Genomic DNA, 13,279 nt, shown 5'->3' on the forward strand with positions numbered 1-13,279 from the left:
TATCATCAAGTTTCAGGATGAATAAAAAGTTCAGAATTAATAAAAACATTATCATAAATCTTAAAATGTGATAAATGCAAGTAACTCATGTTAGTACAGTCAAAACTATGTTTCTATATCATAATGATTTCATGTGTAGACTACTCAAAAAATACTGGAGGTACTGCAACTACATAACAAATTCTCATTTTTAAAGATTCATTTGGCATTTTATAGACATTCGATTGTTAAAAATGAACAAGTACTTTCAAAAATATTTCTTAAATGTTTATATCTTTTACATTAACAAATGTCTTATTAAGTAGTCATATTAAATTAGCTCATGTTAGTTCACATTGTGCAAAAAAAGCTGCCTATGGATTGAGAAAAGTATAATTCATTAGGAAATAATACTAAAGATGCTTTTTTAAAGAAAAAAAATACCCTACCACATAGATCTAGCTACCAATATTCCTTACCTGGCAAAATTTATTGGTCCCAAATAAGCCTCTTCTTTTCTAAAAAAGTAAAAGTTAGAAGCAGTCATCTGGAATTTTGAGGCTAGGAAGCACAATTACATGAACATTTAAAGAACCCATTTTCCTTGCTTTTCTTTGAGTAAAAAGCCTGAAACACTAACTAAAAGGCATCAAAAGTTAACACTTGCCACTTTCTCTAATGAAAATCATGCAGAAATGAAAAGCAAGACCTATTAGTGCAATTAACTGGTAGGTAATAAAAGTGAAAGATGAGGTTGCAGCTGTTACCAGGAATTGAGGAGGTAATTGGAGGCCATGTACAGACAAATTAACAATTATATTGTAGTACTTATAAAACAAATTAATGAAGCTGGCCTTATATCATCTATCATATTTTCAATATCAAAATAAGAACAATTTTTTTTTTTGGTGTCTTCAAGATTACAGGGACTACAAATCTGTGTGCGTTTTTTTTAAAAGAGCATTACTTTCTCTGGGTAAACCAAAAAGTAATTTACATCTCCACAGTGTAAAAAGTCATATAAAAATATGCAGCTGCAAGTGAAACCTAGACACAGGGAAAATAAACACACTGCAGCACTTCACTAAAGGTAGGATGAATCTAAGATGAGGGCTGTGTGCTCAAGCGACTTGACATAATACTAGATTATATTTAGACTCTAGAAAATTTTGCTACATGGGACTTTAGGCAGAGAAAATAGAATTATAAACTTGTTCAACTATCCCAGTACTTTTCAAGAGGCATGAAATTTGAGTTTTATTCTTATAAGAGTCTTAAAAGGATTTAACTAGCCATCAGGTAACACTGGGATGGGAACTGGGCATCACCCCCATTATGAAACAAAAATACCACTCGAGAATTGTACAAGACTTTCTTTTATCTATACTATTTATTTTATTCTTAGTGACTCATTGTGTTGCTCAGTCTGGAGAGCAGTGGCGTGACTGAAGCCTTAAACTCATAGGATCAAATGATCCTCTCACTTCAGCCTCCCGAGTACCTAGGACTACAGGCATGTGCCACTGTGCCCAGCTAAATTTTTTTTAAAAATTTTATTTATTTATTGGAGAGACAGGGTCTCACTATGTTGCCCAGGCTGGTCTTGAACTTCTGGCCTCATGTGATCCTCCTGCCTTAGCCTTTCAAAGTGCTGGGATTACAGACGTAAACCACCTTGCCCAGCCCATACTATTTGTAAAGATGGGGAAATCTTACCTTAAACTTAACGATCTATTTTAACCAATGTTCTAAAAAGCATTTGGTAAGCATTTATTACTTATCCAGTATAGTAGGCCCTGGTAGCTCTTCTATTAAACAGAAATAGAAACCAGGTTCTTTACTTTTAAAATTTAAAGTCGCAATTGTGAATGGGAGTTCACTCATGATTTGGCTCTCTGTTTGTCTGTTATTGGTGTATAAGAATACTTGTGATTTTTGTACATTGATTTTGTATCCTGAGACTTTGCTGAAGTTGCTTATCAGCTTAAGGAGATTTTGGGCTGAGACAATGGGGTTTTCTAGATATACAATCATGTCATCTGCAAACAGGGTCAATTTGATTCCCTCTTTTCCTAATTGAACACCCTTTACTTCCTTCTCCTACCTAATTGCCCTGGCCAGAACTTCCAACACTATGTTGAATAGGAGTGGTGAGAGAGGGCATCCCTGTCTTGTGCCAGTTTTCAAAGGGAATGCTTCCAGTTTTTGCCCATTTAGTATGATATTGGCTGTGGGTTTGTCATAGATAGCTCTTATTATTTTGAGATATGTCCCATCAATACCTAATTTATTGAGAGTTTTTAGCATGAAGGGCTGTTGAATTTTGTCAAAGGCCTTTTCTGCGTCTATTGAGATAATCATGTGGTTTTTGTCTTTGGTTCTGTTTATATGCTGGATTACATTTATTGATTTGTGTATATTGAACCAGCCTTGCATCCCAGGGAGGAAGCCCACTTGATCATGGTGGATAAGCTTTTTGATGTGCTGCTGGAATCGATTTGCCAGTATTTTATTGAGGATTTTTGCATCAATGTTCATCAAGGATATTGGTCTAAAATTCTCTTTTTTGGTTGTGTCTCTGCCCGGCTTTGGTATCAGGATGATGCTGGCCTCATAAAATGAGTTAGGGAGGTTTCCCTCTTTTTCTATTGATTGGAATAGTTTCAGAAGGAATGGTACCAGTTCCTCCTTGTACCTCTGGTAGAATTCGGCTGTGAATCCATCTGGTCCTGGACCCTTTTTGGTTGGTAAGCTATTGATTATTGCCACAATTTCAGAGCCTGTTATTAGTCTATTCAGAGAGTCAATTTCTTCCTGGTTTAGTCTTGGGAGGGTGTATGTGTTGAGGAATTTATCCATTTCTTCTAGATTTTCTAGTTTATTTGCGTAGAGGTGTTTGTAGTATTCTCTGATGGTAGTTTGTATTTCTGTGGGATCGGTGGTGATATCCCCTTTATCATTTTTTATTGCATCTATTTGATTCTTCTCTCTTTTCTTATTAGTCTTGCTACCTGACTTCAAACTATACTACAAGGCTACAGTAACCAAAACAGCATGGTACTGGTACCAAAACAGAGATACAGATCAATGGAACAGAACAGAGCCCTCAGAAATAACGCCGCATATCTACAACTATCTGATCTTTGACAAACCTGAGAAAAACAAGCAATGGGGAAAGGATTCCCTATTTAATAAATGGTGCTGGGAAAACTGGCTAGCCATATGTAGAAAGCTGAATCTGGATCCCTTCCTTACACCTTATACAAAAATTAATTCAAGATGGATTAAAGACTTAAACGTTAGACCTAAAACCATAAAAACCCTAGAAGAAAACCTAGGCATTACCATTCAGGACATAGGCATGGGCAAGGACTTCATGTCTAAAACACCAAAAGCAATGGCAACAAAAGCCAAAATTGACAAATGGGATATAATTAAACTAAAGAGCTTCTGCACAGCAAAAAGAAACTATCATCAGAGTGAACAGGCAACCTACAAAATGGGAGAAAATTTTCACAACCTACTCATCTGACAAAGGGCTAATATCCAGAATCTACAATGAACTCCAACAAATTTACAAGAAAAAAACAAACAACCCCATCAAAAAGTGGTCGAAGGATGTGAACAGACACTTCTCAAAAGAAGACATTTATGCAGCCAAAAAATACATGAAAAAATGCTCACCATCACTGGCCATCAGAGAAATGCAAATCAAAACCACAATGAGATACCATCTCACACCAGTTAGAATGGCAATCATTAAAAAGTCAGGAAACAACAGGTGCTGGAGAGGATGTGGAGAAATAGGAACACTTTTACACTGTTGGTGGGACTGTAAACTAGTTCAACCATTGTGGAAGTCAGTGTGGCGATTCCTCAGGGATCTAGAACTAGAAATACCATTTGACCCAGCCATCCCATTACTGGGTATATACCCAAAGGACTATAAATCATGCTGCTATAAAGACACATGCACACGTATGTTTATTGCGGCACTATTCACAATAGCAAAGACTTGGAACCAACCTAAATGTCCAATAATGATAGACTTGATTAAGAAAATGTGGCACATATACACCATGGAATACTATGCAGCCATAAAAAGTGATGAGTTCATGTCCTTTGTAGGGACATGGATGAAATTGGAAACCATCATTCTCAGCAAACTATCGCAAGGACAAAAAACCAAACACCACATGTTCTCACTCATAGGTGGGAATTGAACAATGAGAACACATGGACACAGGCAGGGGAACATCACACACCAGGGCCTGTTGTGGGGTGGGGGGAGGGGGGAGGGATAGCATTTGGAGATATACCTAATGTTAAATGATGAGTTCATGGCACATGTATACATATGTAACTAACCTGCACGTTGTGCACATGTACCCTAAAACTTAAAGTATAATAATAATAAAAAATAAAAATAAAAAAATTAAAAAAATAAAGTATACTTCCTCTACAAGGAAAAAAAAAAAATTTAAAGTCAGCCGGGTGCGGTGGCTGACGCCTGTAATCTCAGCACTTTGGGAGGCCAAGGCCAGCGGATCACGAGGTCAGGAGATAGTGACAATCCTGGCTAACAAGGTAAAATCCCGTCTCTACTAAAATTAAAAAAAATTAGCTGGGCGTGGTGGTGGGCACCTGTAGTCCCAGCTACTTGGGAGGCTGAGGCAGGAGAATGATGTGAACCCGGGAGGCAGAGCTTGCAGTGAGCCGAGATCGTGCCACTGCCCTCCAGCCTGGGTGACAGAGCGAGACTCCGTCTCAAAAAAAAAAAAAAAAAAAAAAAATTTAAAGTCAGCCATCGAGCAAATATTTCTAGAGGTCCAATATGTTTTAGATGCTGTCTCAGACTGGATAGGAAAATGAGTAAAACACAAAAAAGGGCATAATTTAAAAAGTTAAAAAAGTGAAAAAGGTAGTACAAACTCTACTCAATTGGAGGCTGGGAAAAGAAGTTGCCGTTAAGCAAAACAATGAGGCATGAGAGGCACAAAAAGGTCTGTCTCCTCTTCCCCCACCCATACTTTGGGTTTTTTTTTTTCCCTCTGACAGTGACATCCATGTGTTATTCTCCCAGGGGTATTTTCTTTTTCTTTTTTCTAGCTGTGTAATAACAATAATAAACATCATTATAAGAGGAGCTTTTATTTACTGAGAGTTGCTGGGAACTATACTAAGGAATTACCTCCTGTAGTCTCCATCATCACATGAGGCAGACATGATTATTATCCTCCTTTAACAAATGAGGAATCAAAGGCTTTGAGAGGTTCAATAATGAATCACCCTCAAGTTCATAGGTCAGCATTCAAACACAGGTAGGAATCTCCCCCAACATTGTTCCCTGCTAAAGGAACACTGCGAGAATCATGAGTGTATTGCATCCCACTGCTAAAGGGTATGGGTTTGGAGAAGAATGGATAAGCATTCCTGGAATTTCTGCAGCCTGGAAGGTTGCTGCCTACACAAACCTAAGGTGCTTAAGGAAAAGTTTTCTGAAAAAGCGAGTCTAGGTTTTCTCTTTCTGATATTCTTAGGATAAGCCCATTACTTCCTGTGCAACTTCAGGAAAGCCATAAATAAAAATTTGGGCTGCCCTGTCTTCTTTCCTCATTATAACTGTTGGGTTTGCACACAGAAAAAAAAAAGTCCTGGGAGTATTTAGAAATTACGTGTTTGCAAGCGGCAGTCATCATTTGCACCTGTCCTTGATTTGCTGCTAAGCAGATCGCGGCTACAAACCCTTGTGACTTTGGGCCTTCTGGAAGTTTGGCTAAGTATCAACTTTTAAACTGTGATATTGTGGTATTACAGTCTCCATCATCACATGAGGCAGACATGATTATTATCAGCATCGTTATCATTATTACAGTAGTACAAAGAGAATAACTATTTTTTATCCCTTCCTTTTTGAATATCAGCCTTATGGGAAAGGATGTGACCATAGGGTCTCAACAGAACTTCAAATATTCATGAAACAACATGTTTAAGTGATAGCTGTGTCACTGAAGAGCGATATTTCTCTAAAGTTACTTTAAAATGGGTTTTATCTTTCATATTTAAAGACTCTGACCATACGCCTTTATGTTGATATTTTACTTTTTAAAAATTCTTGAAAACTTCAATAGAAAGAAAACAGATACAGCAATAACAAAGATAATTTTTTTCTCTTAAAGATCAAAATATACAAAGATCAAGAAATACAAAGGATTGCATATTGTTGGCAACACTAGTTTAACCACAGAATTTTTTTTTTTTTTTTAACACAGTGTCTCTTCTGTCACCCAGGCTGGAGTGCAGTGGCTCAGTCTGGGTCACTGCAACCTCTGCCTCTTGGGCTCAAGTGATTCTCCCAACTCAGCCTTCTGGGTAGCTGGGATTCCAGGTATGTGCCACCATGCTCAGCTGATTTTTTGTAGAGACAGGGTTTCACCATGTTGCCCAGGCTGGAACTATAGAACTTTGTACTATTTTGGATTTCAATTCAGAAGGCTCATTAAAAATACACCACATGGCCAGGCGCGGTGGCTCACGCCTATAATCCCAGCACTTTGGGATGCTGAGGCAGGTGGATCACCTCAGGTCAGGAGTTGAAGACCAGCCTGACCAACATGGAGAAACCCTGTCGCTACTAAAAAAAAAAAAAATACAGAATTAGCCAGGCATGGTGGCACATGCCTGCAATCCCAGGTACTCGGGAGGCTGAGGCAGGAGAATCGCTTGAACCCGGGAGGTGGAGGTTGCAGTGAGCTGAGATTGCACCATTGCACTCCAACCTGGGCAACAAGAGCAAAACTCTGTCTCAAAAAAAAAAAAAAAAGAAAAAAGAAAGAAAAAAAAATAAAGCAAATAGAACATTACACAGGGAGTGCATGCACCATGGGATCTGCATGTTTGCACCTGGAGTGCGTAAAAGCTGAGGCTTGCCTTGCTGACACTGCTTCTCCTACCCAGAGCACCCTGACAAGGGTTCACCTGAATGTTATCAGTTCTGCTGAAAGGAAGATGAATGGCATGTCACTCTCTCCACAAACTTTATTAAACCAAGGGTGAAATGTTTGGGGAGATGGTTTCCTCAAGAATCCCCAGCTCTTTGCTGAAACCACATATTGGTTGTGGCTTGCAACAACATTAACTGGGACCCTCCTTTCACTGGGATACAACTACCCAAGCAGAAAGTTAACCAGTCACTCAGAACTGTTATAAAGGCAATAACAACACAACACATACTTCAGAAACTAATAGACAGGTTACGTTACATCTAAGTCCTGGATCCAGTGAAGCTTTATTACTATTGCTACTACTACTATTTTATCAAAATGTTGCAGGCTTTTAAGTATTTTGAGGCTGGTTGACTATTGGCAACATCTAATAGCTGCCGAAACTAAGCGGGACCCCAGGATTTCAGTTTTTCCCAATTTTCTAGGGCTTCCTTAATGGCAGCATATATTCCCGATAGAAAACACAAGGGAGTCAGCCCAGAGATGAGGCAGCCTATCAGAGTAGAGTACAGAATAGCATTTCATTTTTTTCCTCTGTTTTCTAAAATACGAATTTAGAAAGCTTGATATATTTCACTCTAATTCCATATTGTTAGGCCTCCTTTGAAAAGCTCTGAGATTTACCAAACAATAGTTGTATATTCCATTGACAGAAAGGATGACTAAAGTCAAGAAAAAAAAAAATCCTGTGATGTATCTTGAAGATCTGTTTTGAAAAGAAGACTGAACTCTGTATTTTCTGGTCATTTTTTTTTTGGAGAAATTTCATCTTCATTTTATTTTGGGGTTTCTGTCATAAAATAATGTCCTTTTTCTAGATGACTCTGGTTGTAAGAGGTACAACTCTTTCAGAGGTAAGGGTTTCATATCAACTTTAAATATTCAGTTCTCTCCTTAGGAATTTTTGCTCCTTTTCAACATATTACACATTTAGAAATGTATGATTTCCAATTTGTTTATATATTTACTATATTTTTCTTGAAATTTTATTGATATAATAAAAGTTTATTAAGTACCTTTCATACATTGTTTTAGGAGCTGGACATACAGTGGAGAATAGGCTTTCAAATATCCAACATTCTAGTTGGGAAGACCCAGACCCAAATCTCTAAAGTAATAAATAAGGTATTTTCAGAGGGTTGTAAGTAGCATTGAAAAATAAAATAAAATAGAAGAATGGGAAAGAAACAATATTTTATCATGAAGAATTTTTAAAAACACATTTTTCTTGCCTTGATACCCACTGTAATTCAGATACTTTTACATGTAAAGTCATACCAAATATGCAAAAAAAAAAAAACAAACCACTCTTCCATGATTTAGAGAAGTTGATACAGAATCCAGACTCATATAATCGGTAAAACCTGTAGACTGAGACATGCTCCTCAGCTTCCAACACAGTCTGTCAGTCTGTGAGATGCCTGCAGAGGATTTTTTTCAATTACCAAGTAGCAAGACAACAACTGATCTCAGAGCTACCACCATCATCATAATCCCAAGAAGAAAGATAAACTAAAGTAATCTGCATTTTGAAAGTTCTCTAAGGATGAGTGCTAAGTACTAGACACCTTTCATCTGGAGACCTTTCTAACAGGTTTCTGTACGGTGCGGTTGGCCTGGAACTTGGTGAGTGAATAGCAAAATGACCATGAGTTACTTCTTTTGTCTTTAAAATAAATACATATGTTGTCTAAGCGCTAACAGTTTTGTGTGAGGATATTACAACAAAATAATGTTTTTCATCTTTTATACTTTTAGAACCATAAGGAGTTACCAAATGGTAAAAGTAAAAAAGCTAAAAGCAAATGAATTGGTGATTTCACCATCTCCTTCTCTTTAGTGGAAACCTAGTAATGCTTTCGACAGATAATTTTTAAACTGTTCTGAGTAGAAAAAAAAATTCTTAAGTTCTTCTTCAGACAATAGTTACTTTGTTAATAGGAGATGCCATAAGGTTAGGCCTGGGTACCTGACTGAAGCTGAATGTCTAACTCTCACAGTAGATCCTTGTATGTAACAAATATGGTCAGTCCAAATGTTAAAATGTTCCATTTTCCTGGCTAGCTCCACATGCCTGGTGACTTTCCATGCTGTGGGGATCAAGAGTGATGCAGCAAAGCTGTAGTTATGCTGCTGGGTAATTTAAGAAGCCACTTCAAAGAGCTTTTCAAAAAGTTCAGTTTAACAAATAAGACTTTCAGTTTATTTCTGAAATGGGTATGGGACTTAATTAAATGTTTACTTATACCTCATAGTCACTAACACACAATACCCAGCAATGTTTTTGGAGCTGATGTTCCTATTTGAGTTTTAAATGAGTAAACTAAATAACTGAAATTCTATCACATAGGTGTTCATATTCAGGTTTTAAATGCACACTGAAAGGTCTGGTTGGTTAATGTGATTTATTAAAGAAGCCCAGATCACCCTCAACCCCAAATGCAACTACTATTTTCAATGTAGGGAAAAAGCATTAAGGTAATGAGCCGAATTATGTCGTCTAAGAAAACTCTGTGCTTTTCTTTGTTTGTTTCCATTCTTGAATAAGCAAACGCTTAGATATGACTGGAAGTCATTAGGGGAGACAGGTATTTTTCCATCAGGATGCTAAGAAAGTTCTTGATAGGGTTTTCATTTTATCTTCAAGATTTGATGTTCCTAATTTTTGGTCAAAGTATACATAAGATTTTAAAGATCTGTAACGTCTTTCAAAGATCATGCATAACAAAATGTTCATATGATATTAGTAGATGCCCTTTTGAAAAAAAATGAGAAAATTATAGATGTTTCAAGCAAAATGAAAAACTACCTGGAAATCTTTCAGGGAATTAATAAGAATTTGCCTCTGTTGTGAATTTTAGTAGCCTAGAAGAAGAAATAAAATGATGATAAGTGCTATCAATATGTTTTGTATGTGGAGAAGTTACTGTCCTCAAAGTACTTATACTTTATACTTCTCAGTGAGATATATTCATATTTAAACAGCAACAACGAATAGCTCAAGACTTATATAATTGACAATAAACTCTATCACCCAAAGATAAATACGAACAAAACTGGTTATAGTATACTATTCTGAGTGATAGGAACAGAAACTAGATTCACCGAGATAATCTAAATAAAATGGGTTGGGTGTTTCCTTATTTAGTATTGTATCTCCTTCGGGTGAAATGAAATGAGAAGTATTTCAGGAATACAGACTAAAAAATAATTTTTCAGTAGATGTGTAAAATGTGAAATAGAGATTCATTTGAGTGTAGGACATGAGAAACGGTTATTCCATAGCACATGTGAAGAGAGATCCATCCCAAAGTTTGGAAGGACAGGCCAAATATCTGAGCTAAAAGACAGTAAACAGTTTTTGGCCTTTTGTTTTCTTTTTAAATAGTGACTTGAAAACAATCCCCAAAATTGTCCTCAAATTAAATTTCCATAACATAAAATTCAGTGCCAAAAATAAATCTGAGAAATATCTTTTTATAAAATAGGATTCTTTATTTTTTAGGAGAGGAAAAAAAGTATACGAGTAACTGAAGAATACTTGCCGATACTTATAGATGTAGTTTAAAAAAACACTGGTGCTAAATCTCCAAATCCAAATAAGGATACAATTACTTGTTTTTTGGTAAACGAGCTCAAAAATATGTTACAAGGGCTTTCTAAGAGACTAGAGGAGTAATAAACTTTCTTGATCTAAAAATCAATACATCTCCTGAACAGCCACATGCATTAACTGACATCCTTTCAAAACCATTCTGTCAAAGCTAAGTTTGAAAGGCTGTTCAGTAACTAATCAGATATATCCTGATGCTGAGGTCCATGACACAAATTAAAAAGGTGTAAGATGAAAAGAAAACTCCACCAGGCAGGAAGAAGTGCAAAAGAGAAACCTGGGCCTTTGAATATATTTCTGTTTGAATATATTTCTTCATTTTGCAAAGCTAAATGGAAATGAAGCGTTTTTCCCCAAAATGGTGGCCAACACATTTCTTACCCTTTCACTAAGAAGAAACATGACAATTGAGCACTAGTGAAGCTCTAGACAAATTAACTAATGTGCAGTGTTCTAATCTTAAATATTTTGGGCTCTTAATTCCGCATGCCACATAACCATTACACAGTGGTAAAATGTCACGGATCATCTACATTTTCAAACTTCAAAAAAAAAAAATTGTTTTCGTTTAAGCCCCAGAACCTCCCCCACCCACCCAAACAAAATCCTAACTGGAAACTCAATAGAATAAAATTCAGTTTTTAGAAACTGAGTTCTGGTGAAAGCAGATAGATCAGGCCCCAGATCTACCAGCCTGATTTTAGTCTTTCTCACTTGAAAATGAAGAAAGATTTGGAGAATTTTAGTGACTTATTTGAGCCTCCTCAGGTAACACCTGAACCCAGATCTCCTTCTATGTTTGCCAGATTTAGCAAGTAATAATATAAGATGTCTAGTTAAAGTGGAATTTTAGGGGTAAACAGCAAATAATTTTAAAAAGTATGTGCCAAACATTGCATGGCACATACTGACATTAAAAATGATTTGTTTGCTGTTTATCTAAAACTCCTCTTTAGTCTGGGTGCAGTGGCTCATGCCTGTAATCCCAGCACTTTGGGAGACCGAGGTGGGAGGATCACCTGAGGTCAGGAGTTTGAGATCAGCCTGGCTAACATGGCAAAACCCCATCTCTACTAAAAATACAAAAATCAGCTGGGTGTGGTGGTGGGCACCTGTAATCCCAGCTACTGGGGAGGCTGAGGCAGGAGAATCGCTTGAACCTGGGAGGTTCAAGTGCAGTGAGCCGAGATCATGCTGCTGCACTCCAGCCTGGGTGACAGAGTGAGACTCCATCTCAAAAATAAATAAATAAATAGAAATATATAAATAAATATCCTTTTTAACTGGGTATCCTATAGTTAGATCTGTTTCCCCTTCCCTGATTCCCACCCAAGGATGTCACAGTTATATCAATGTTGATTCTACTGCTTCTCCTCCTCACAGGCTCACTTTGTCACACTTAACATTTTAGGGCTTTAGCTAGGAAAGTGGTCCTTGAGTGGTTCTGTGGAAAGTTGATAGCAAAAATATTTTATGTCATCTGTTCATCTTGCTATTGCCCTTTTGTATAAATAGGTATGTGTACACATAATAGCTCTTCTTAGTGGAAAACGTTTTTGGTTTAAATTTGTCTCTGCATTTACAGTGTACAAAATATACAATAGTTGTAAAGTAAAATAAAGAGCTTTAATAGAGTGCTTCACTCTGCTTTCTGCAGTGATAATTGCTTTATTGAATAAGGCTCTGTTAATGGTTCAGCTTGACATTCAACATTTGTCCATTTGATTTATAATTATTCTCACATGATTGCAAGGAGGCTATGGTTCAAACCAAAAGTAGTTTAAATTGAACTGTCTTTTCTTCTGAATTTGTAAGGAAATGCAGTTACTTCCAGGCAAAACTATTTCATTTACCAAATTTATTTCAAATATACGCAAAGCCCTCTCTACCTCTATATGTTCTGAATAGAGTAACACATACGTAAGAGAAAAATAAATACAGCAAATGAAATCACCAAGTTAAAAACACATCTAGTTTGCTTATATGTTGGCCATGGATACGGCACCAAGAATTCCTAATCAAACAATGAAGAGAAACCTACAAGAACCACGTAGCAAGTTGTCATGAAACATGTCAAGTCTCTCAGTAACATTCACAAAAAGGCTGTTAAGAGGCAAAAATCATTTGTATTTACAATCTATCCACTCCTTATAAAGATTTTCAGAAATGTTTCTGAATTATTCTGCTTTCTTTCCTGAAATTCAGTCTATCAGGATGCTTGGCCCTTCAAAGTCTTCATGAAACTCATCTGAAATTTTTATTCACCTTTCTGCCTCCCCACAACCTGTAATACTAATTATAATCGGACAAATACCTACACCTGACAACACAAGAAGTTGATATGCCACTTTATTAAAAAGATTTTGTATAATTAGTCAAGAATCACCAAATTTCTGCCTCACAATAGAACAATATCACAATATCAGTTGTTGGCAGTTATCAAACCACTACAGTTCCATTGGCCCTCCCAAAGCTGAGGTTAAAAGCTGGCCTCTGGAAATCAATCATGCTCTCGGCAGAGGATATTTCAGTGATATGAGAGCTGAAATGGAGACTGTAATCTTTTGTGATTACCCTAGAGGCTGAAGCAAACGTAAAAGGGAGTCTATGAATTGCTGATAATTTCCTGTGATGACCGACTCCAGGAAATTCTGACATTACCCTTGCACTGTAACAAAATGAA

At 36.8% G+C, this 13,279-nt stretch overlaps 1 protein-coding gene across 7 annotated transcripts in view; it reads right to left on the bottom strand.

Moving 5' to 3' along the window:
• The window catches only part of ZNF385B (zinc finger protein 385B), a 430,199-nt gene that overhangs the window by 81,134 nt on the left and 335,786 nt on the right, over positions 1–13,279 (bottom strand). For 5 of the 7 annotated variants that reach the window (XM_054477895.1, XM_054477893.1, XM_063647666.1 and 2 more), the window contains one exon: positions 459–497. The exons of the other annotated variants lie outside the window; for them this stretch is intronic. In XM_054477895.1, the coding sequence (XP_054333870.1) occupies positions 459–497 (39 nt within the window). The remainder of the gene's footprint in view (positions 1–458; positions 498–13,279) is intronic. 7 annotated transcript variants of the gene reach the window in all.

This window comes from Pongo pygmaeus, chromosome 11 (genome assembly GCF_028885625.2).
Source record: "Pongo pygmaeus isolate AG05252 chromosome 11, NHGRI_mPonPyg2-v2.0_pri, whole genome shotgun sequence".
Taxonomy (NCBI): domain Eukaryota; kingdom Metazoa; phylum Chordata; class Mammalia; order Primates; family Hominidae; genus Pongo; species Pongo pygmaeus.